The sequence below is a fragment of the Lissotriton vulgaris genome, unplaced genomic scaffold (assembly GCF_964263255.1).
Source record: "Lissotriton vulgaris unplaced genomic scaffold, aLisVul1.2 SCAFFOLD_688, whole genome shotgun sequence".
Classification (NCBI taxonomy): Eukaryota; Metazoa; Chordata; class Amphibia; order Caudata; family Salamandridae; genus Lissotriton; species Lissotriton vulgaris.
The window spans coordinates 336,614-361,695 of NW_028243991.1; the positions used below are offsets into that span (position 1 = coordinate 336,614).

Below are 25,082 nucleotides of genomic sequence, written 5' to 3' on the forward strand. Positions count from 1 at the left end.
AGCTCAAGTTAAAGGCGCCCGCACTTTATTCTTCCTCAGCGCCTAATAAAGTTTGGTTTTATGTTCTCCAGGGTTCCTGCTGAAATGGGATAAGAGGGGGTAAGTTGTATGTGGCAGCCCACCATTCCCGCACGTTCTTCCCTTCGTCATCAGGCTGGTCCGCCCCATCACACTGGGATAAAAGGTTTGATTTTTTTGAGATGCCGGAGAGTGAAGATAGCACTTTTTGCAGAGTTCTTGACGTAGGTATTAAGTGTGAGTTTATTGTTGATGGTGATGCCTACTGATTTAACTGAATCGGCGAGGGAGAGAGAGCAGTTTAGCGCATTAAGGTTGGCGATCCATTTTTGGATGGGGAGAGGGTTGTTTTTGGGAGAGAAGAGGATGATCTCAGTTTTTTATGGTTGAGTTTCAGATGATTGTTGTGGAACCAGGTTTGAATCTTGGTTAAGGCCGAGTTAAGGTGCAGGATATCCGCATGGGATGTAATTTTGTAGTACAATTGGGTGTCGTCAGCATATAGGTGGTAGTTGATTTTTTGTTGCTTGAGTATCCGGGTAAGGGGTTCCATAAAGAGGTTAAAGAGAGCGGGAGAGAGGATGGATCCTTGAGGAACGCCAAGGGAGACAGAGGTTGGGCTAGAGAGGCGGTGTTGAATTTTAATTTGTTGGGTTCTCTGTTGAAAGTAGGAAGAGAAACAATTAAGGACAGTGCCACTGAGGCCGAAGCGATTTTTGAGTGTGTTGAGTAGGGTTGGGTGGTAGACTGTGTCAAATGCTGCGGAAAGGTCAAGAAGGATGAGTAGTGAGGTATCACCTGTTAGAAATGGGATCCCTGGCTGGCCAGGGCTTGCGCCAAATAAGCATGAGCGAATTTTGCGGATCTCGCGTTCGCGAATTTTGCGGATTTGCGAATTTGCAATCCGCAAAATCCGCGAATTCCCGCGAATTTGCGGATTTTTTTTTTTTTTGTGTTCGCCCGTGTTTCTGCCAGTTCGCGAGGGTTTTGTACACTTTCGCAAATTGCGAACTTACCTGTCGGGTCGCAAGTTTCGCGAACTTGTTGTTTCTACGTGTCCAGCCTGTTTGGGACACTCTTCTTCATCACTGCCACTCTCTGTCACCACTGCCACTCTCTGACTACTCATGCCACCCTCTGGCCCACCCATGCCACCCTCTGTTTCATCACCACACCCTCTGGTTGTCCAGTGTACATTATTTTCGGCAAAGCAAAGCACACCTTCCCTGCCTCAAGTGACCTGAATTAATTTGGGGCTGATTCATGTGTCACAGAATATTTTTTTAGCTGGCACCTGCTTCCTTAGTGCGCCCTGATTAGTGATCTTTTGCACTTGCTAAGTGCTTTCATTGTTGCAAAATTAGTTACAACACCTGCCCTGCCCCAACTGACAATAATGAATTAGGGGCTGATTAATGGATTTTAACTTCCAGCCTGGCTCCTGCTTGTCTCCCTTAGCTGTAATTCAGGACCTTTGTGGCATATGTGTAACTATTCTGAGGTTCAGAGCAGGGTCACATAATAGTTTCAACTGGCAACTGAACTCTGGAGGGGCCCCTCAGGAAGCACTCCAGGAAATGGCTACTAATGATGAGCCTGAACTTTTGAACCTGGTAAGTAGTTACTTTCAGTTTTGCTAAGATCGTATTTCTGCAATTTTGCACTTATTCGCGGGGCGCGAACTCACGCGAACAGTGCGAGCAGTGCGAGCAAAATCCGCTGCTCGCGGATTTGCGGATTTTGCGGGAAATTCGCAAATCTCGCGGATTGCGGATTTCCCGAAAATCCGCAAAATCCGCGAGCGGAACGGATTTTCCGCCCACGCCTAGCGCCAAAGTCAGTCAGAGACCACCATTCCCAAGTCAGGGCAAGGGAGTTACACGCCAAGATAACCCCTGCTCACCCTCTAGGTAACGTGATGCGAGCAGCAAGGCTAAACTTGGAGGCTATGTAGGTTAAGTGTTTGCGCGCGCACCCAGCAATAACACCCAAGGCCCACCACAAAGGAAACTCCACACAAGGTTATATATAAAAATAGCCAAAACACATTATATAAAAAAACACACTTTACAATGTGCCAACAGGCACGGGCAAAATTTACAGGGGATATGTACAAGACAGGGCCACATGGACCACTGTCAGGAATCAGCACTTTTAGAACTAGCACTTGGAATATCACTTAGAACATAGCATAGAAAATCACTGTAGCACTAAATATAAAAATAGAGCCCACACGTGTACTAGGAGAAAAACAACCACCTAAGTATCACCATACATTTAGGGGTATAGGCAAGAACACATAGCACATGGTGCATCAAAAAACATTCAGAGGTGCATGGAAGGAAAACACATGATGCATAAAAACATTCAGAGGTGTAAGAAGGGCACATGACGCATAAAAACACATTCAGAGGTGCAGGAAACACAATTGCGCATAACTCTCATAAGTTACCACCTGTGACGGTCCCTAGGCCAACTGGCCTTGTTGGGGCTAGGACGCCCTGTGTCCCAGTGTCAGGGGCCTAAACATAGCAGCTGCCCACTAAGTGCTAGGTAGCTGGAAAAAATGATGGGGGGCAACGTGGGAGCCTCACAGGCTCTGCAGAAATAACTGTCCCCTTGGAGCCTCGCTAGGCTCTACAACACTGCTTGCCCCCCTAGAGCCTCGTTGGCACTTGGTAAACTATGGAGCAATGTGGGAGCGGCACGCTGCCTTCGGTGGCCGCTCTACCACACAAAAGAATGCCCCCTTGAGCCTCTCTGGGCTCTAAAGACAGAAATGCCCCCACGAGCCTCTCGTCGGCTCTACAAACAAATGCGGGGTCGTTGGAGTCCCCCCTCCAGGGCTCGAGGAAATGCTTCACCCGTCGGAGTACCTCCTCTGGGGACTCGGAAATGCACAAATGCCCCCTGAGCCCCGGGGATCAACAACAAGAATGCCCGGGATGGGGAGAACAATGGAGGTGCCCCGTACGTTGGAGTCCCTCTCTGGGGGACTCGAATGCAAAGTGAGGCCCCACGGGCCTCAAACACAAAGGCCCTCGTACGGGAGGGGCGGGCACCGGCAATGTGCCCCGATGCCCCCTTCTTCTCTACACCGCACCGGCCCCACTCACCAGATCTTTTGCAGGCGGCTGATAACGGGGCTCTCCCTCGCGCTGGGGAGCTCTGCTTCTTTTTGTGACACGGCCTCTGCTCCTCTGGCTTCTTCTCCTTGCCGGGTGAGTACACCCGGGCGCAGAGTAGGCTCCTGCCTGCTCCGGTGCTCGTGCAGCTGCGACTCTTCCATGGGAGGCGGGGTAGGCTCCCGCCCTCCTACTTCCAGTTGTCCTATAGTCCCCCCCCCGGCCTGCCTGACTTCCTGGTCACGAGCCATGTGGCGATTTTCAGCTGTCCCGGGCTGCGGCGGTGGTGCGGGGAGACACACGAGGGGTAGGCACCCTCTCGAATTTAAATATAAGGCGAGGTGGGCACTCGCTTGGGCCAAAAACAGCGCAAGATCCCTGGCAGGGTGGGCACCTGCCAGGGGACTTTAAAATCGGCAAGAAGCGGTGTGGGCAGCCGCAAAAGGGAAAGTAAAGCACTTCCAGCGCTAGGGGGGTAATTAAAGCGCTCTACGCACGCTGAAGGCTTAAAGTTGCAGCAACAAGTCCTTGCAAAGTTCAGGAAGGTAGGCAGGGGGGCAAGGCTGGGCCCAGGGGCCAGCTCACTTCCCTCCAGGCAGGAAGGCAGTCCAAGTGGCGGTCCTCCTGGCGCCCAGCAACAGCAACAGCCCCCCCCTCCCCACCCCTCCTGGAACAGAACATTTTTCAATGGGACACAGCCCCTTTTTATACTGGTAACTCCTTTGTCTTTGGTCAGAGTTAGGGGAAAAACAGTTGCAGCTGGTTTGTGAGCACTCTTGATGTGCTCAGCCCCTCACTCTATTCACTGGCAGGGCTAGGGTCATCAATCGCACCACAGGGGGCGGAGCCAGCATTGTGTGGGGGAAACCCAGCCCTATTCAGGACCCAGGTGCACTCCTCCCCAGGCATCAGCATGCTAATCTCCACACTCACCATCGGGCAGACCCATCCAGACTCCTGGAGCCAGGCTCACCAGCCAGCTCCAGCCAATCACATGCCAGCACACTCACTGCACTCGCACAACCATGTCTAGAAGTGGCACTTCCACACTAACCGCATACACTCCGCACATATCATTGCGCAGCATTCAATCAAATGAGTCCGCACATACCAAACTCGAGCCTGCACACCTCACGCATCAGGAACTACCAGGGACACAGACATTCCCCATGCATTCCTGTGAGAGGGCAGGCCAACCTTACTCTACGCATCCAGAGTGCGCACGCACTTTCCACTGGGACACAGTGAAAGTGCGCAGAAACCCAAAATCACCACCATCAATTCACATTCAAAAAGCAAAAAGTTTAGGGGTGAACCTGCCAGAAGGGCCAAGTCCAACATCACCCTTGTCCAGGGCTAGGTGAATATCATCGACTATGTTGAGAAGCACAGTTTCCCTGCTGCACCCCTAGCGGAAGCCAGATTGGAGGGGGTCCAGCAGGTTGAGCGTGTCAATGTGATTGTCAAGTTGGAGGAGGGCACATTTTTCCAGGGCTTTGGAGATGAGGGGAAGGTTGGAAATGGGGCGGAGATTATTAGGGTTGTTGGGGTCATCTTTGGGATTTTTGGGGATGGGAGTGATTTGCCCGAGTTGAAGGGAGATGGGTACATTCCCTGTTGAGAGGGAGGCGTTGATGATGTTGGTCCATTAGGGGACGATGACATGTTTGAGATCTTGGATGACTGCGGAAGGGAGAGGATCTTTGGTGTGGGAGGAAGGTTTAATTTTGGCTGAAATGTTGAAGACCTCCTGTTCAGATGCAGGGTGGAAATTTTACCATGAGGCGTTATTTTTAAGCAGAAGGGAAATGGGTTCTGGAGGGGTAAAAGAAGGGAGGTGGGAGAGGGGGTCAGGGAAGTGTTTAAAGGGGGAGGTAAAAGAGGAGCGGTAATCAGGGGTGGTTGGGGGTGGGCGAGGTTAGAGAATTGAGGAAGGAGCAGTCTATTTTATTGATTTTTTCACAGAAAAAGTTGGCAATTTCTTCGCATTTGTTAGTGGTAATAGGGTTAAGGGGTGCCGGGCGATTTGGTTTCTAATAATGTTGAACAGTTGTCTAGGTCTGTTTTTTGCATGTGAGAGTTGAAGACGAATGAATGACGCTTTCTCTGAGAAGATGTTTTTTGTAAGAAGCTCTCGCTGTTCTAAGGAGGGTAAGATGGGATGGGGAGGGGTGTTGTCTCCATGTTATTTCCGCCAGTCTCAGTGAGCGTCTTTCTTCATTAAGGTCTATTGTGAACCAAGATTTAGAGGGGACATTTATTTATGTTTTAGTTTTCAAAGGGGCAAGTTGGTCTAACACCTCCGTTACAGTTTTGTTGAAATGCTCTGTGAGATCATTAGCATTAGAAGTGGGGGGGGGGTGAGACTAAGTTGTGATTGGAGTTGATGTTCCAGTGCTCCAAGAGGGATTTTTTTTAAGTTTCTAACTACAACTGTAGCTCTATTTATTTTTTTAGGGGCTGGAGGCGCTACAGGAGATATTGTGAACAGAATGAGATGGTGATCAGACCAGCCGATGGGGATGATGTTGGATAGGGATGTCAGATCTTGGTCGGTGATGATTGCGTCTAGGATATTTCCTTTGGCGTGGGTAGGGGAGAGGCAAAGTTGCTTGAAGTCGCTAATCTCAAGGAGATTATTGATGAGGCTGATTGCCGGGTCATTTGGTTCGTTCCAGTGGAGGTTGAGATCTCCTAGGAAAAGGATTTTGGAGCTGGAAAGTAACGATTTAGTGAGGAGGTCGGAGAATTCTTCTGCATGAGGTGTGTACTATCAGTTCTGCTGCAGTTCTTGCACTCACTTGTGAATGAGACGTGTAATATCAGTTCTGGAGCAGTCAGTGCCCTGACTTGTGAATGAGGTGTGTCCTATCAGTTCTGGAACAGTCTTTGCACTCACTTGTGCATGAGGCATGTACTATCAGTTCTCAAGTAGTCCCGGCACTCACTTTTGAATGTGGCTGTACTATCAATTCTGGAGCTGTCCTTGCCCTGACTTGTGAATGAGGTGTGTACTATCAGTTCTCAAGCGGTCCTGCAGTGACGTGTGAATGAGGCGTTTACTATCAGTTCTCAAGCAGTCCTTGCACTCACTTGTGAATGAGGCATGTACTATCAGTTCTCAAGCAGTCCTGCAGTGACGTGTGAATGAGGCGTTTACTATCAGTTCTCAAGCAGTCCTTGCACTCACTTGTGAATGAGGCATGTACTATCAGTTCTCGAGCAGTCCTTGCACTGACTTGTGTTAGAGGAGTGTACTGTGAGAAGTTGGCCTGATATGTGATGTCCACTATTCTAGTGGGCACCCTGTATCAGTCCAAACAACCCTTATGGTGATGGTTGTAAAGTCAACCTTATAGACCAGCTATCCTAGTGGTAGCATGGACAAAGCAGTCTTAGGCTAATACTTCAGAGAGCATGTGAAGCCAATTGTTTTACCAATACCAATCCATTGAATACCAGATGAAAGGACACCACACAAGGTATATATAAAATATATATGTATTTATTACTAACACAACCCCTCTGCACTCTTTATGAGGTCAGAGTTCCAGATATAGCACAAGTTACTCAATGAGCATACTATAAGTTGCACAAATACAATTCTGCCCTAGGGACCTCACAAACCATATACTAAAGAAGTAGTATAAGGACCACTGCAGGAAAGTTGAGTAGGCCTAGGGCCTAGGAAATTGCTGGGGTTACACTGATCAACCAAAGGACTGGAAGTAGGAGGCCCACGGGATGCGTGTGCAGTGTCTAAACACACGCGCGGGTTACCATAGAAAGTCAATGGGAATGTAAAAGTCACATAGTGATAGATTTAGGACAATTCCGGATGGGCTACGGGAAAACCCAGTTAAACTAGGACACTTGGATAGTTATTACCCACGGGAGCACCGCAGTACTCGAGTTACCTCACCCAGGGAAGCTGGGTGCATAGGTGTGAAGTCGTGTCGGGTTTCATCGTCGAATCCTATGGAGATCTGCAAGAAGATGCTGCACCCAACCAGGAGGAAGAAGTCCGGGTGGATCCAAGGGTGGATCGGAGTCAAGAAGAACCTGAAAGCAGAGGGGACAGAGTCAGGGTCACTAGCCAGTGACCAGTAAGGAACCAGGAAGGAACCAGGCGATGTCGGGCTATGGTCAGGTGATGTCGTGATGTTTGTCTCTGCAGCCACGTGGACCAGGAGGCGTCGACGACAACCAGGAGCTGGATACGGACTGTACCATGAAGGATCTCGCTGTCGGCGGTGTCGGCTTCCGGATTGGAGTCAACAATCCTTGGCAATGGCAACCCATGCAGGATGTGAAGATCGGCTTCTTGTTAAAACCATCAAGGTCTTTGTGTTATTGTGGTGCTTCTTGTGATACTTTTATGAGCAGTTATTATTGGGTCACGTATTTACCCTATACATTTATTGATGATTTTCAGGTGAAGTTTGTGCACTTATTATTGGGTCACGTATTTACCCTACACATTTATTGATGATTTTCAGGTGAAGTTTGTGCACTTATTATTGGGTCACGTATTTACCCTATACATTTATTGATGATTTTCAGGTGAAGTTTGTGCACTTATTATTGGGTCACGTATTTACCCTACACATTTATTGATGATTTTCAGGTGAAGTTTGTGCACTTATTTTTGGGTCACGTATTTACCCTATACATTTATTGATGATTTTCAGGTGAAGTTTGTGCACTTATTATTGGGTCACGTATTTACCCTACACATTTATTGATGATTTTCAGGTGAAGTTTGTGCACTTATTTTTGGGTCACGTATTTACCCTATACATTTTTTGATGATTTTCAGGTGAAGGTTGTGCACTTATTTTTGGGTCACGTATTTACCCTATACATTTTTTGATGATTTTCAGGTGAAGGTTGTGCACTTATTATTGGGTCATGTATTTACCCTACACATTCATTCATTCATTGGAATTTTATGGGATTAATTGTGTTCTTTTACTTTTCTGCTGTTCTGCCTTTGAGTCTTTTTGCTGTTTAATTTTTCTTTTCCTCTTTGTTTTCACCAAGGGAAGGGGATGTCTGCCATATTGTATCCGTTTACACTGTTTCTTTCTTCCCTTATTCTAGTCACTTACTTCTACCTATTCTTCTCTTCTTATTCTTTCCTTCCTTTAAACATCACAACATCACCTGACCGTAGCCCGACATCGCCTGGTTCCTTACTGGTCATTGCTTTGTTGTAAGTTATTGTGTTATATTACTGTTGAAGGAAAGGGGATATGTTGTGCCTAGAATCATCTCCTTCCTAGTTGCTCAGCCAGAGTGAGTGTGATGTCTGTGTGGAATGTTGGAATGCTTGATGACAGAGAGAGTAGAATGTGAGTGTGCCTGGTTGAGGCACACTCACAGAGTCTGACTGATGTTAAAGTCCGCTCCTCTCCGCAGCTCCTCCATCACCGAGAGAATGACCGACTTGGTAGAATGGGCGGGTCTAAAACCGGCCTGTTGGGGGTCGAGGTACTGCGAGTGCTCGATGAAAGGGCTCAGGACAGGGGTGACATAAACCTCTAGGACCTTGCTCAGGTAGAGGAGTAAGGAGATGGGGCGGAAATTACTCATCAGCGAGGGATCAGTGTTAGGCTTTTTAAGGATGGGGACTACTTCGGCGTTTTTAAAGGAATTAGGGACCAGGCCTTCTCTGAGAGAGTTATTGGGAAGGGTCAGAGGGGGGGGGGGGGCAGGACAAGCAGAGAACACCTCTCGAAGGACGTGAGGAGGACAGCAGTCAGTGGGGGAGCCAGAGGCGACCTTATTTAATAAGGCTAAGAACTCCACCTCAGAAATTGGGGGTATCTGAGTGATGCTTTGAAGATTAGATTTAGCAGATGTGGTAATGGGGGTGGTGGGAACCGGGAGGGGGGTGCAGGAGATACTATTTTTGATTTTCATTATTTTGTCAATAAAAAAAGATTTCAAGGAATCGCAGGGGGATTGGGTAGGGAGAGGCCTAAGAGTGACCCTGTCTGGGTTAGAAAGTTCAGTGACAATAGAAAAGATATCTTTAGCCTTGGAGGCCGAATCTAAGATTTTTTTTAAAAAGTAAAGTGGAGATGTTTAAGCCTAACTCGCTTAAGAGGAGCCACGATGTCACTGGCGGATTCGAGCCAACACCGCAGGTTGAATGCCTGAGTATCCAGGGAATCACACCCCATAAGGGGGGGAGAGGCTTTGAGAAGGGAAACAAGTTCTCCAAGGTCAGCCCTATTCCAGTTTCTGGCAGGAAGGTCGCCCTCTAAAGTGCAGTAAGCTCAGGAAGGAATAGAGCAGGAGAAGGAAATAATAAAGTGGTCTGACCAGGTGCACGGAACAATGCAAGGGGTGGTGATGTCCAGGTTGGACGACAAGACCTCGTCAAGAGTGTGGCCTTTAATGTGCGTGTTCATGCACAGTTCATGCCAGTGAGCAGATCAGAGAAGGTGGAAGAGCATACAGTTTCTCTGTCATCAGACGGCCAGTAATTGAAGTCTCCAAAGATCAAAATTTTGGAGTTGTTGATGACCAGTTGAGATAGTAGGTCACCAAACAAAGAAGGGAAATTGGGCATGGTCTGAGGGGGCCTGTAAACCAAGACGCACAGAAGAGGGGCCACAGGGGAATTCAACCTAATTATAAGACAATCGACTAAGGGAATACAAGTCCCTTCTAGGGCAGAGAATCTGAGGGGATGTTTAATGAAGGCTGCGACCCCCCCGCCTGGCTTACCAGAGGCTCTGTTGGTTTGCAAGACATAGTAGCCGGGCGGAGCCGCAGCTAGTATGTCCCGAGAAGACTCTTCATTAAGCCAGGTTTCACTGATAAAAAGAATATCAGGGTGTTCTGCGTCAAGCAGCTGAAATATCTCTAGCTGGTGCTTGACCAGTGACCGTGTGTTGAGGTAGCTCACTAGGAGTTTGGGGCTAGTAGGTCTAATGTTAGGTGCCAGGGGAGCAGCTACCAAAGGCCAGGCAGCCGGAGTATAAGGGGGCGCTGGCAAGGGTTCGAACTCAGGAAAAGAGTCACGAGAGCAATAAAGTCCAAGCGAGTCTAATCTAGTGGCGATCATCGTGGGGAGGGGCCACCGGGCATGCAGAAACGGCAAAGGTGGTAGAATGAGCAGCATGACCGGTCCCTGGTCCCGGCCGGTCACGGAGGGACGCAGACGGGCTGACCTTAGGTGCACCTTCGGCGCGCCTCCGTCGCGCCCGCTGCGCTCGTCCCCTGCGCTTCCGGACGGTCATTGCAATTTATGGATGAGCCCCACCTCCATACGTGACCCAATAATAAGTGCACAACCTTCACCTGAAAATCATCAATAAATGTATAGGGTAAATAAAATACATGACCCAATAATAAGTGCTCAACCTTCACCTGAAAATCATCAATAAATGTCTAGGGTAAATACTTGACCCAATAATAACTGCTCATAAAACTATCACAAGAAGCACCACAAAAACAAGAGAAACAACTTACACTTCTAAATGAACATGCGTAAAGGGTGAAGCAAGGTAAAAACAAACTTGTAGGGTAGGAACAGTTAGTAGGCGTGCACACCTACACTAAAGAAAAAAAATGAACAAGTATACGGAGACCAGCTCCTATACCCAACTACCCTACATGAAAAGATAAAACTTAGTACCCCTAAAATGTCTAGATTGGCCAAATCTAAAACATAGTATGTACGCTAACACCCAATTACTGGATGAAGAAAAATAAAGAAAAGTGTAAGACACAGTGTATATAAATGTATATAACATATGACTTGCAAAAGAGATTGTGGTGCATTTCTAATACTTGCCAATAGCCAATATATTACAGTTTTAGTTTAACTTCAGTATAAATCATTTCAAGCATATTAAATGGTAATTCATATACAGTTATAAATTATCATACACGTAAGAAAATCATAAAAATAAACAAAACAAAACCACCGGTGAGCGAATTCTCCCACCCGAAGAGCATTAAACACATCCCACCGTCGTTGCCAAATGTTGTAGGTAAAAGAAGATATAATGTAGAGGTAGCCAGGTAATTTATCCAAGTAGGAGGTTTATTAGTAAATCATCACAGGTTCCATAGGAGTCTTAGTAAATCAGTTGGAGAGTCCCACCAGGAGCTAGATGGTTGTTGCTCAGCCCACTCTCATAACTGTCATTCTCCACACACAACCAGGCACACTCACATTCTACTCTCTCTGTCATCAAGCATTCCAACATTCCACACAGACATCACACTCACTCTGGCTGAGCAACTAGGAAGGAGATGATTCTAGGCACAACACTTCCCTTTTGCAGGAAAGCAGGAGCAAGCCTGGAGCAACCAGGCAAGCAGTGTGGCTTCAAAATGGAGTCTTCAAGTGGGCCACTAGCCAACGGGCTAGCAACCACAAAGACGCGTCGAGGAGAAATGCAAGCACAGGCCCCATGCAGCACTCGTGGAGTGTGGAGGGCTGAGCTTCGGTGCACTTACTGCTCCGGGTTTGAGCTTCTGAGGGTCCAATGCACAACTTCGAGGACACCTCAGAAGCTGCACAGTTAGCAAAAAGCAGGTACTGCAGGGTGTCCGGTCCCATGTCTCTCGTGTCCGCCACAGGTCTCAGCTTTGCTGGGGTTGTGGGTCGGGGGTCCAGAGGCTGCATCGCTAGGTCTTCAGGCTCTGGCAGAAGTGTTGACGAAGCAAATCGGCAAGTAACTGATGGTGCCTCTTTGCACAGGGTGGTCACTCCTTGACCACAAGGGATATTCTTCAGTCTTCTAGTTGCAGTAGAATGTCGAAGGTCCAGAGTTTCATTTCAGAGTTTCAGTTCGGGTTAATCTAAAGTCTCTGGACTCAGCTCCTAGCTTTATACACATTAAAAGGGGCTGGATTACCTGCTAGGTCCCTCCTATGGGTGGGACCAAGGATGGGGGTGGTTACACCTCTTTCCCTTTGTCCATTTTCACACCAAAGTGGGGCTGGAGTGCCGCAACAACTGGTTTGAACTGGGCTATGCATGGAGCACCTTGTGTGCCCCAGGCAGTGTCTCATTCCTTTCAACCCATCCTGCCCCAATACACTATAGCTTGTCTGCTAGCACCTCCCAAGGCAGGAAATCTATTGTCCAGGCCTCCCTCGCTGGAAGGGCTCCCAGCTGCAGGAGGTCAGACTTGTGTCTGTGGCAGCAGCATCCATTTTGTGATGCTGAGGTTCTGTTTAACTTTAACCGGGTAAAGCTACAACTACATGCTTCTCTCTCTAGAAGGGTGGAATGCTACACCCGCCGCCAGGACAGGCGGAGGGGTATTATTCCAAAGCATATGACACCTTACATGACATGTTTCGATAAAGCCAAACCAAAGTTAGCATTAACCACGAGGATTATAATGCACTTAATAGTATATGGTATGGCGATATCATAGAACAGCTATAAGGACATGGTTCCGAAAGCTGCAGACAGGCTCAGCTCATGCTAGAGCACCATCCCACATAAAACCAAGAACAATGCCTCCAGGATTGTTTAGGCCTGCCATAGGAGTGACTTATAGGTATATATGTGTCTATATATAATGGTAGGTATAGGGATACTATACCTAAGCAATGGGGGATTACACAATCTTGCCACAGCTGACTGATCAGCCAGTTGTGTCAGTTTGGATGGCCAGCCACGGGTGGCATAATCCATGCTGCAGCCCCTGGTAGGCCTTGGGAGCACCTATGCCCTGGGTACCTATGGTACACTATACAGGGGCTCACAAGGTAACCCAATACCCAATTGTAGATGTACCTAAAGTACATGGAGTCCATTTTACAGTGAGAGCAGATAGCCTGGGGCCCTGATTAGCAGGATCCCAGGCCAACTAAGTCGAAAACCAGCTAAACACTAGGCAAAAAGTTGGGGGTAACCATAGTAAGATATCCACCTTCCTACATGTACTATCAGTTCTGGAGCAGGCCTTGCCCTGACTTGTGGATGAGGTGTGTACTGTCAGTTCTGGTGCGGTACTTGGCCTCACTTGTGAATGAGGTGTGTACTATCAGTTCTCGAGCAGTCCTTTCACTAACTTGTGAATGAGGCATGTACTAATAGATCTTGTGCACAACCCCTCTGCACTCTTTATGAGGTCAGAGGTAAAAGTACAATGCAAGGAACTTAATAAGCATACGAAAGGTTGCACAGTATACGATTTGCCCTAGCGTCCTCACAAACCATATACTAAAATAGTGGTATAAGAACCACATGAGGAATAGAAAGCAAGCTTAGGGCCTGTGGAATCGCTGGGGCTACTCAGGACAACCAAAGGTTAGGATGTAGGAGGCCCACGGGAAACGCGTGCAGTGTCTAAACACAGCCGCGGGTTACCTTTGACTTTCTATAGGGAACACACAAGTTCCAATTTTAAAGATTAAGGGTACAAGGAGGTGAACTGCGATGGAACCCTTTTAGACTAGGACACTTGGAGAGTCAATACCCACGGGAGCACCGGAGTACTCGTGTTACCTCACCCAGGGAAGCCGGGTGCAAAGGTGTCTTTTTGTGTCAGATTTCGTCGTCGATTCCAATGGAGAGCTGCGAAGAAGTGCTGCAGGCGACCAGAGGAAAAGTGTCCAGGTGGATCCAAGGGTGGATCAGAGATATGAAGAACCTGAAAGCAGAGGAGACAGAGTCTGGGCCACTAGCCAGTGACCAGGGCAGCAATAGGAAGATGCCACCAGATGTCGGGTGATTTCAGGTGAAAAGGTGAAGTTTGTCTCTTCAGACACAAGGTCCAGGAGGTGTCAACGAAGACCAGTAGCTGTATTCGAGCTGTCCCACAAAGGATCGAGGGCTAGATGTAGGTAATTGAAATTTATCGATTCTAAAATACCGAATTTTACCGATTTGGTATTTTAGAATCGGTAAATGCAATGTAGGTAAATTTTCGGTACGATTTGGTATTTACTGAATCAGTATTTACCGATTTGGTAAATCCCATTTATTCCTATGGGTCTGGAGGCCCATAGGAATGAATGTGAATTACCGAATCGGTAAATACTGATTCGGTAAAATAGGGAAACATTCAAGGGCGGCAGGGTGTCACATTGACACCCTGTTGCACCCCTGAATAGTGCTTGTGTGCACATGTGGCACACATACATGCTCTAAGGGCATGTATGTCTGTCACATGGCACAGTTGAAAATGCACAAATTTGCATTTTCAAAGGTATTTGTTATTTACCACCAACTAATAGTTGGTGGTAAATAACGAATCCTTAAAGCACATGAGCACTCTTTAAAGTGCTTCCTACATGCCATTTACCGATTTGGTAAATACTGAATCGGTAAATAATGATTCGGTAAATACCGAATCATCCCCTACATAAGAAATGGCCCAATACCGGTTGGTAAGCCTGAAATTTACCGAATTTCGGGTTTACCGACCGGTAATGGGCCACCTACATCTGGCCCCTGGTTGACTTCCATGTCTGTATCCAGATTGGAACCAACAAGCCTTGGCAAACGCACCCCATGCAGCATGTCGAGATTGGTTTCGTTGCAGACCAGCAAGGTCTGTGGAAATTCTTCTTTGCAAGGTAATTGGAGCAAGCCGGGAGCAACTAGAAAAGCAAGATGAAATAAAGGTTGGTCTTCTTGGGGGCTCGCTAGCCAACGGACTAGTAACCGCGAAGACGCATCGAGCGGAAATGCACAAAGCGAGCCCACGGGACACTCGTGGAGTGTGGTCCTCTGAGCTTCACTGCAAAAGGTGCTCGGGCTGGGGCTTCAAGCACCCCATTGCACAACTTCGGGATGCCTCAGGACGTTGGTACAGGTAGCAAAATGCAGGATGTTCCGGAGTTCTGGTCCCAGGTCTCTCGTGTCTGCCACAGGTCTCAGCTTTGCTGGGAGCGAAGGTCGGAGTTGGAGATGTCTGGAAGTCCATGTCCTGCGTCACAGATTCTTCAGGGTCTGGCGGGAGCCTCGAAAATGCAGACTGGCATAGATACTGTAGGTGCCTGTTAGAACAGGGTGGTCACTCCTTGACCACAAGGGAGATTTCCTCCGTCTTCCAGTCGAAATGGAATGTTGAAGGTCCAGGATATATGTTGCAGAGTTTCCTCCAAGGTAATCTAAAGTCCTAGGGACATGGGTTCTATACTTATAGTAAGTTTAGGGGTTGGACTAACTCTAAGGTCCCTCCTATGGGTGGACCTGGGGTGGGGGTGGTTACACCCCTTCCCGTTTGTCCAGTTTCACGCCAGAGCTGGGGCTGGAGTGCCCCAGCAATCGGTTTGAACTGGGAGATGCATGAAGCACCTTGTGTGCCCAAGGCAGTGTCTGAAAAGCATTCACTGAATGCCGCCCTCCCGGCCCCAATACACTAAGAGCCTGTCTGGGGAGGTGCCAGCACCTCCCTGGGCATAAACCTATTGTTCAGGTCTCCCCTGCCGGAGTTTGGTCCAGCAGCAGGAGGGCAGACTCGTGTTTGTGGCAGCAGCATCCATTTTGTGATGCTGAGGCTCTGTTTAACTTTAATCGGGTATACCAGCAACTACATGTCTTCTCCCTCTAGAAGGGTGGAATGCTACCCCCGCCTCCAGGACTGGCGTGGGGAGGGTAGTATTCCAAAGTGTATGACACCTTACACAATATGTTTTGATAAAGCCAAATCAAAATTAGCATTAACCGCGAGGATCATAAAGCATTCAAGATTATATGGTATGGCTATATCATAGAACAGCTATAAGGAGATGGTTCCGAAAGCTGCAGAGGGGCTCAGCTCATGCTAGGGCACCCTTTCACATAAAACCAAGCACCCTGCCTCCAGGTCGAGGTCTGCCTTAGGAGTGGCTTATAGGTGTATATGTGTCTATATATTTATATAGATATAGGTATACTATATCTAAGTAAGGGGTGATTACACCACTTTACCCAGGCTGTAAGAACAGACCTGTGTTGTCAGTTTGGAAGGCAAACCAGGGGTTGCACAATACAGGGGCTCACAAGGGTGACCAAACCAGAGAATCAAAGCAAAAAGTGGGGGTAACCATGTTGCGTGTTTATCTAGGTTCCTGATCGATACTGTGACCTTATGCCCCTATTCGGCTATAAATCCATTTATTCCCTATATTGGCATAACCGTTCAAGTGCGATTTTCTGAAAAGTCATCTCTGGCCTCACACGAACAGAGCCACATTCCAGCATAGTTCCTTCTGCCACTTCCTTTGCGACCAATTAGTGCAATGACAGAGCAGTAGTCACTATTTGATATTCCTAGATAACACTCCAAGTTCTTCAACAAGATAAAAACTTAGCAAACCTGGAAATCCCCGCTTGCTATGTTTTGATTAGTAATGGAACTCTAATGAGCAACTGATAACTATCACTTCCTAGTGACATCTTTAATTGACGTCTTATGTCCAGCAAACTTGCGTCAAACCCGGCATCTGTCAGGTATAAATATTACCAACGTTGCCTTAAGCAATGTGAGCTGTTGTGAGCTGCGAGCTACTGATGCTGGCTGCCTGCATGACCCTGTGTTGGTAAATCTAGCACTCTGTCGCTGCAGCCGGCTATCCTGTGGTGGTGAAGCTGCTGATACCATTATCGCCGCTACAGCGCGAACTATGGTGCAGTACGCTTAAGGAGCTGAACAGACGTCCCTCTGCGAAGACATCCAGCAGATTCCAGCTGCCCGCGGACGCTGTCCCCCCTCCTTCCTCGACGCGCTGAAGAGAAGCCACTGCCTTTCTCGTGCAGAGAAATCCAGTCCCGGCGCTTCCGGTTTACCCTCGCGGGTAACTGGGATATCGAGAGAGACCCCTGAAGGAGATACCAATCCTCCATCATTCTATTCAGAGGTATGGTGTTGACTAAACCCTTAGACGAGAATTCTTGAAACAAAACTTGGCAAAACCAACTTAACTTAAAGCTACTTACTTACTCCCCTTTTCACGTGTTAGGCTTAGGTCAGGCACACTGGGGTAGGTTTAGTTAGAAGCACCAGTTGAGTATGTTAGCCTAATGTATATATGACTGTATATATGTTTTATTACTTTTAAACCATTGTATGGCTAAGAAACCATATCAATGCTTTTACAGTTCTATTTCGCAATACTTATCTTACTGTACGTACTTTTTATAATAACAATTATTGCAATTGTGGCAATACATTTCTCTTGTACGAGAAGAAAGACTGTTCAATAAATGTTAACCCTTTATTGATAAAGGCCCGTCTCTCTATTCTCTACATCTCGTGAAAGTAAACTGCACTAGACTGACTGAGTGAAATACATGTCTATTGTTTCACACGACCCTAGAGATTGACTCTTGATCTGAGGAGCAAAGTTGTCATGTTGCACGGTTGTTGGAAAACTGAATCCCTTCTTGTCTGTGCCAAGGAAGCTGATCACTTCCTATGCAGAGAAGAAAGTTTCCAGTGACCTCTGAGCTAGTTGGTAACGCAACCCAATTAAGTTTAGCATAGTCAGTGGAGGCCTGGAATATCCGCAGTTCCACGTCGATACTACTGTTTATGTTATTCCAATGCGCAGGGCCTAGTGGTAAACTAGGAACTACACTACAACCATAGGAAGTAGACCCTACTCTCCTACACTAGTCTAAAAGGGTTCCGTCGCAGTTCACCTCTTTGTACCCTTTTTCTTTAAAATTGTAACTTGTTTGTTTCCCATAGAAAGTCAATGGTAACCAGCAGCTGTGTTTAGACACTGCACGCGTCTCCCGTGGGCCTCCGACATCCTGACCTTTGGTTGTCCTGAGTAGCCCCAGCGATTCCACGGGCCCTAAGCTTGCTTTCTATTGCTCAGTTGGTTCTTATACCACTATTTTAGTATATGGTTAGTGAGGCTCTTAGGGCATAACGTATACGGTGCAACTTATCGTATGCTAATTAAGGGCCAGATGTAGGAAGCCTAATTCTGGTCGGTAACGGACAAAATAACCGAATTTCGGCCATTACCGACCGGAATTAGGCTTTTCAGATGTAGGTGGCCAAATTGTAGGATTCGGTAATTTACCAAATCGGTAACTTAAGGAATCGGTAAATTACCAAATTCTTAACATACCGATTCGGTAAATTACTGAATCCTTAATGTAGAGAGAACTCAAGTGAGTGGTTTTTAGACTTAAGGATTAATTATTTACCAACTATTAGTTGGTGGTAAATTCCGAATGCCTTTTAAAAAGCAATTTTGTGCTTTTTATTCAGTGCCATGTGGCAGACATACATGCCCTTAGGGCATGTATGTCTGCCACATGTGCACCCATGCTCTATTCAGGAGTACAACAGGGTGTCAATGTGACACCCTGCCACCCTTGAAAGGGTTCCCCCTATTACCGATTCGGTATTTACTGATTCGGTATTTGCCGAATCGGTAAATACCGAATCGGTAATTCGTATTCATTCCTATGGGCCTCCAGGCCCATAGGAATGAATGGCAATTACTGAATTGGTATTTACCGATTCGGTAAATACCGAATCGGTAAATACTGATTCTTAATTACTGAATCTTACTGATTTGGTAATTTTTTCCGAAAAATTATCTACATCCCATTTACCTATTCTTAAATACTGAATCAGTAAAATGTGGTATTTAAGAATAGGTAAATTGAGATTACCTACATTTGGCCCTAAATTCCTTGTATTGTACTTTTACCTCTGACCTCATAAAGAGTGCAGAGGGGTTGTGTTTAGAATAAATACATATATATTTGATATATACCTTGTGTTGTGTACTTTCATTTGGTACTCAAGGGATTATAATTGGTAAAACAACTTGCTTAACCCGTCTCCAAGTCTTAGTCTGAAGGCTGCTCTCCACAGCTACCACTAGGAAAGCTTGTCTATAAGGTTGACTTCATAACCCACCATCAATAAGGGTCGTTTGGACTGGTGCAAGGTGCCCACTAGAACTAGTGGACATCATATGCCAGGCTATCTTCTCACACTATGCGTGACCTTTGTGACCCGAGGGTGACCTGAGTGTGACGTTGTGTAACCTGCGTGTGAGCTATGCGTGACTTCTGTGACCTGTGTGTGATGTTGTGTAACCTGTGTCTGAGCTTTGCGTGACCTCTGTGACCTGTGTGTGACGTTGTGTAACCTGTGTGTGAGCTATGCGTGACCTCTGTGACCTGTTTGTGACGTTGTGTAACCTGTGTCTGAGCTATGCGTAACCTCTGTGACCTGTGTGTGACGTTGTGTACCCTGTATGTGAGCTATGCGTGCCCTCTGTGACCTGAGTGTGACGTTGTGTAACCTGTGTGTGAGCTATGCGTGACCTCTGTGACCTGTGTGTGACGTTGTGTAACCTGTGTCTGAGCTATGCGTGACCTCTGTGACCTGTGTGTGACGTTGTGTAACCTGTGTCTGAGCTATGCATGACCTCTGTGACCTGTGTGTGACGTTGTGTAACCTGTATGTGAGCTATGCGTGCCCTCTGTGACCTGAGTGTGACGTTCTGTAACCTGTGTGTGAGCTATGCGTGACCTCTGTGACCTGTGTGTGACCTTGTGTAACCTGTGTCTGAGCTATGCGTGACCTCTGTGACCTGTGTGTGACATTGTGTAACCTGTGTCTGAGCTATGCGTGACCTCTGTGACCTGTGTGTGACGTTGTGTAACCTGTGTCTGAGCTATGCGTGACCTCTGTGTCCTGTGTGTGACGTTGTGTAACCTGTGTCTGAGCTATGCGTAACCTCTGTGACCTGTGTGTGACGTTGTGTAACCTGTATGTGAGCTATGCGTGCCCTCTGTGACCTGAGTGTGACGTTGTGTAACCTGTGTGTGAGCTATGCGTGACCTCTGTGACCTGTGTGTGACGTTGTGTAACCTGTGTCTGAGCTATGCGTGACCTCTGTGACCTGTGTGTGACGTTGTGTAACCTGTGTCTGAGCTATGCGTGACCTCTGTGACCTGTGTGTGACGTTGTATAACCTGTGTGTGAGCTATGCGTGACCTCTGTGACCTGAGTGTGACATTGTGTAACCTGTGTTCTCTTCTCTTCCCAGGGCCCCGTGAGCTGAGGATTGTCCTGGTCGGGAGGACGGGGACGGGGAAAAGTGCAACCAGAAACACCATCCTCGGGCGGAGAGAGTTCAAGTCCAGACTGTCTCTGAATGCAGCCAGAAGTGGATGCAAGGAAGGGTCCTGTGGGAGGGACGGGCGAAGGGTCGTGGTCGTGGACACCTCCAGACTGCTCGACCCCGGGGCTCCAGATTCAGTCATCTCTCGAGAGGTCGGTATGTGTACAGTGATGGCAGCCCCCGGCCCCCACGCCTTTGTGCTGGTGATTTCCTCCTCTCGCTTTACCCCGAAGGAGGCGGAGGCCGTCCAGGAGATCCAGGATCTGTTCGGGGAGGAGGCCTTAAGGTTCTCGCTGGTCCTGTTCACTCGGATGGATGACCTGGAGATGTATGGAGTCACCCTGGAAGAGTTCATCCGAGGCTCGAGTTACAGCCTGAGAGCGGTGGTCGAGGGCTGCGGGGGGCGCTATCTGGGCTTCAACAACCGGGCTCCATGGGACGTGAGGGAGCAGCAGGCGAAGGCGCTGATCTCACTGGTCCTGAGGATGGTGGAGGACAACGGGGGCTCCTGCTACATGAATGAGAGGTTTGAGAGGGCGGAGGAGCAGATCCAGAGATGGGAGAGAGAGGTCAGGGGTGAGCGGCGCAGGGATGGGCGGAGGGATGGAGAGCTGACGACTCCCCGCCAAGAGGCCAAGAACAGAGTCCTGGCGGCGGGGACAAGGGGTGCGTCGGGTGCGTCGGGTGAGCTGGAGGCGCGGACAGGGGGTGCGTCGGGTGCGCTGGCAGCGATCTGGAACAAGATATTCAACTAACCTGAAAACAGCAGTAAACAGAGGAATTAAAAATGCAGCCCCTGCCATGGGCCGACGGCTCCTGCGCTTGTATTTTCACTTTGAAACGTCTCCAGCTCACACTTCTTCACCGCTCACTCGGCGCCTACTTTCTTTTCCTCAATGAACAAAACTAATTTCAAAAGCAATGAGTGACCTTGCGCTCTGAGGCCTCTCAATAGCAACACCAAGGGCTCACCCCACATTGGAAATACAACATGTGAATCTAAACTTGTGAGCGACACCTTTATCGTGAGAAATCCATGTATTCAGGACAAACGAATGTTATCATTTCCGTGTCAATATGCATGAGTGGGGCGTTAATACCCTGGAAGTATAGCTTTGGGGCTCCCATAATATGCAATAAGACCTGCTCTGTCCTCACCTTGTCCTCACCCCTGCTCTATGCCAACAGCTCTCATTGCTCATGCAACACAACTGACTCAGCTGACTGACACCACCTGCACACGCTAAATACATGCCTCAGTTGAGTTTCAGTCATAGCATGCCATAGGAAGGGCGTGTCCTTAGCAGGAGCGGCCCGTGCAGGTAAGAATGGTGGGAGGTCATGCAGTTGGGAGGGGCAAGACAGACGACCCAGAGGGAATGTCCCCTCATCATCACCCATTTGTCAAATTCCCCACCCACTGATGTTACCTGCACTCGCTGCGGCTGACCCTTACAGTCTCAGGTATTCACGGACCATCGAAGCGCAAACCTTGATCATGCCTTCAGCAAATGACCAAGAAACTTGTAATTCTGAATAATACATTCAGTCAAATTAAGGACTGGAGGACGACTCAAGTGGGCAGCTCTCGGACCCACCTCTATGTACAAATATGGGCCCGGGTTCAGGCGTCTGCCACTCAACTCAACAGAGCCAGCAGAGCAAACAGCACATCTCTCTAAACCAATCAAACGTTGAGCGCCTTACTGCCGGTTCATTCACGGCATCTGTCGCTGACTTGTATGCAAAACTGGACCCGGGACATCTAGTAGTAGTAGTAATTCTTTATTTAGATATAAAAAACATATCTTTAAAAGATTGCACAGATCACATTGTGTACAGTTTTATGAATAAAAGATGATAAAAGAATAAAATGTGACCGTAAGCATAATAATTAAAACCTTTCAGTTTGTAAATTAACTCTCCCCGTTATTGCAAGGTCTATTAAAGTACATGTTCAATCTTGTCAATCAGCTTTATGGCCTCAGCAAAGTCCATTTTATCTAGGTTGCAGTAAGCGTGCTGAATGAATTTGGACAGGTTTATGTTTAAGACAATGTTATCTGGAGACAAAGCAGCGATAATAGCATGCCTGCGGGTCCGCATACCAAGCCTGTTCCATTCTGGCTTGAGAAGGCATCGCCGCTGGAAATTGAATGAGGGACAGATGCAGAGCACGTGCAAGATTGTTTCTGTTGCTGACCCGCATCCTCTGCATGTTGTGTCTTCCTTCTTACGACGCCAGGTGGGAAGATTTTGGAGAAAGCGCCAATCTCCCAGTCTTAGAGCAATCAGACAGCGCTTTAGATGAAGTGCAAATGTCGTGGAGAGGTAGGCTGCAGGGGTCAATCGATTGTAGGAGTTAACTACCGCCCAGGAGGTATTGCGTTTCGTGACAAGAACTTTGTCCGAAGCCAGAGATTTCAGTCTTACACATTTTTTGATTATGTTTTTTAAAACAGTCTGACTGGGGTTAAGAGCCCAAAGATCGGCAGCTGACATTTGATGGATGTAATCATTCAGAAGGCGCCCGAATGTTCCCTCTGGATTAGTCTCATTGATTTCTATCCATATTAGGGATTTTAGTGTGCCTGGTTCGGCCTGTCTCAATTTATGACATAGCTTAAGGCAAGCACCAACGTTAGTGGCTTCCTAGTTGGTTAATCCCAGCTCTTGTCTGACCTGAGCCGGGGAAGCAGCGCTCGGTAAATGAAGTACCTTCCTGTAGATTTTAGTTCTATATTTGTTAAGGGCAGTGTTCATTTTGCCTTTGAACATCTGTTTACCGAGCAGAGTAATCAAAACATTACTGTGAATAAGAAAAACCTAATAGTATGACTGTAAATGTAAATTGTAAATGTAAATTGATACTTGTATAGCGCACTACTCACCCGCAAGGGTCTCAAGGCGCTTGTACGAATACCGCTGTGGAACCCTTCCTGGCTTTCCCTGTGAGGCGTCCACTCCTGGGCACCCCCAAGGTGGAGGCCAGGCATCCTTAGCTTTGTGGGGGCTGTTGTGGAGATTAAGCAAGCTATTGCCCAAAGTTGCAGAGTGGGACTCCATGATTGGAATAGGCACTGAGGCGAGAATTATCAGGTCCGTGGAATTTTGAGCCCAAGACCCGCAGAGGCGGGAATTGAACCCTGGTCCCGGGCTAGACCTCTGCATCAGGGTCTGCCGCTCTCACCATTGAATAAATCAATTGCGTGACCCTTAATTGAGTGACGTCCCCTGGTCACAGCGTTATGCCCATGGACTGGGTTGTAAAGTTCCACAAAAGGTTTCAAAATATGAACTTAAATTGCTTCAAACATCTTTATTTTCATCATTTCCAAAATTAGTTCCTCAAAATGAGTAATCCAGCCTTATAGATAATTGCTTTTACGTCCAATGCATTTCGGCTAAGCAATAGCCTTCGTCAGGGACTGGATTCTACAAATTAAATAATCACATATAAGGATATATCAGGGACTCAATGTCTAATTCACATCTAATTTGATGTTAAGGTCTCTAATGGTGCATTGTAATGTGACTTCTAAGTATCACCCCGTGAATCAGAGTGATAAGGTAAAAAAATCCAAACACAAAAAACTAATTTAGCGAGTGTAAGAGATTAGATTCAATTACGCATAGTCTATGAAAAAGGAGCCGAAACCAGGTAGTTCGAAGCATGAAGTATAAACGTCCCTTCACCAGATAAATGTAAAAATAAGCCGTGAGCATAACGGAAAAAAACAGTTTGAGTGCGGTTACAAAGGAGAACCCTTCGCATGCAATTCAATGCCAGGATATAAGAGGTGAAACGTATTTTTCTCATTATGAACAAGAAGTGGAAAAGCATCTAGGGGACAACCAGGTATACTTACTTTTGGATCACAATCCCACTGATCAATTTGCAAGGATTTTGAAGGACATTATCAATAAAGCTTTTGATGATGGAATAATAAATGAAAAAACCGAGAGATTTTTGATCACAAACTACCCCAGGAGTCCGGTAATACATATGTTGCCGAAAATACACAAAGACCCGGTTCATCCTCCTTTTCGACCCATTGTGTCAACAGTTGGGAGTATACATCAACCTGTAGGTCAACTATTGGATAGACACTTGCAGGCAAATGTGATGAGAATGAAGACATTTGTAAAGGAAACGACCCATTTTTTGGAAAGACTAGGAATGGTCCAATTGGAAGAAAATGAACAAGTTACGTTATGTAGCATGGATGTTAAATCTTTATATACGTCCATCCCTCACCAAGATGGAATTGAAGCAATAGAGCACACATTGCTCAACACAGGGATGGAATTGGATTTTAAAGTGTTCCTCATGGAACTACTACACTTCACTCTTTTCCACAGCTATTTTAAATGGAAAGAGAAGTTCTATTTGCAGCTGACCGGGACTGCCATGGGAAATTCGGCAGCCCCGTCTACGCGAGGATTAAAAATGACTATTCTAACTCCAGAGAGTGCAACAGTAGGGAAAGTGTTGGATAGCGTAGGGGTAACAATTAATATTCCAACTCCAGAGAGTGCATCAGTAGGGAAAGTGTTGGATAGCGTAGGGGCAACAAATACTATTCCCACTCCAGAGAGTGCAACAGTAGGGAAAGTGTTGGATAGCGTAGGGGTAACAATTACTATTCCAACTCCAGAGAGTGCAACAGTAGGGAAAGTGTTGGATAGCCTAGGGGTAAAAATTACTATTCCCACTCCAGAGAGTGCAACAGTAGGGAAAGTGTTGGATAGCGTAGGGGTAACAATTACTATTCCAACTCCAGAGAGTGCAACAGTAGGGAAAGTGTTGGATATCGTAGGGGTTTAAATTACATACTTATAAATTACATCTATCAATTAATTAAT

At 47.1% G+C, this 25,082-nt stretch overlaps 1 protein-coding gene across 1 annotated transcript in view; it reads left to right on the forward strand.

Moving 5' to 3' along the window:
- The window catches only part of LOC147668182 (tripartite motif-containing protein 26-like), a 326,889-nt gene extending 303,107 nt beyond the window's left edge, over positions 1-23,782 (forward strand). Inside the window, exon 6 of the mRNA XM_086948720.1 lies at positions 20,142-23,782. Coding sequence (XP_086804846.1) covers positions 20,142-20,971 — 830 coding nt within the window. The 3' untranslated portion in view covers positions 20,972-23,782. The remainder of the gene's footprint in view (positions 1-20,141) is intronic.
- The last annotated feature ends 1,300 nt before the right edge of the window (positions 23,783-25,082 follow it).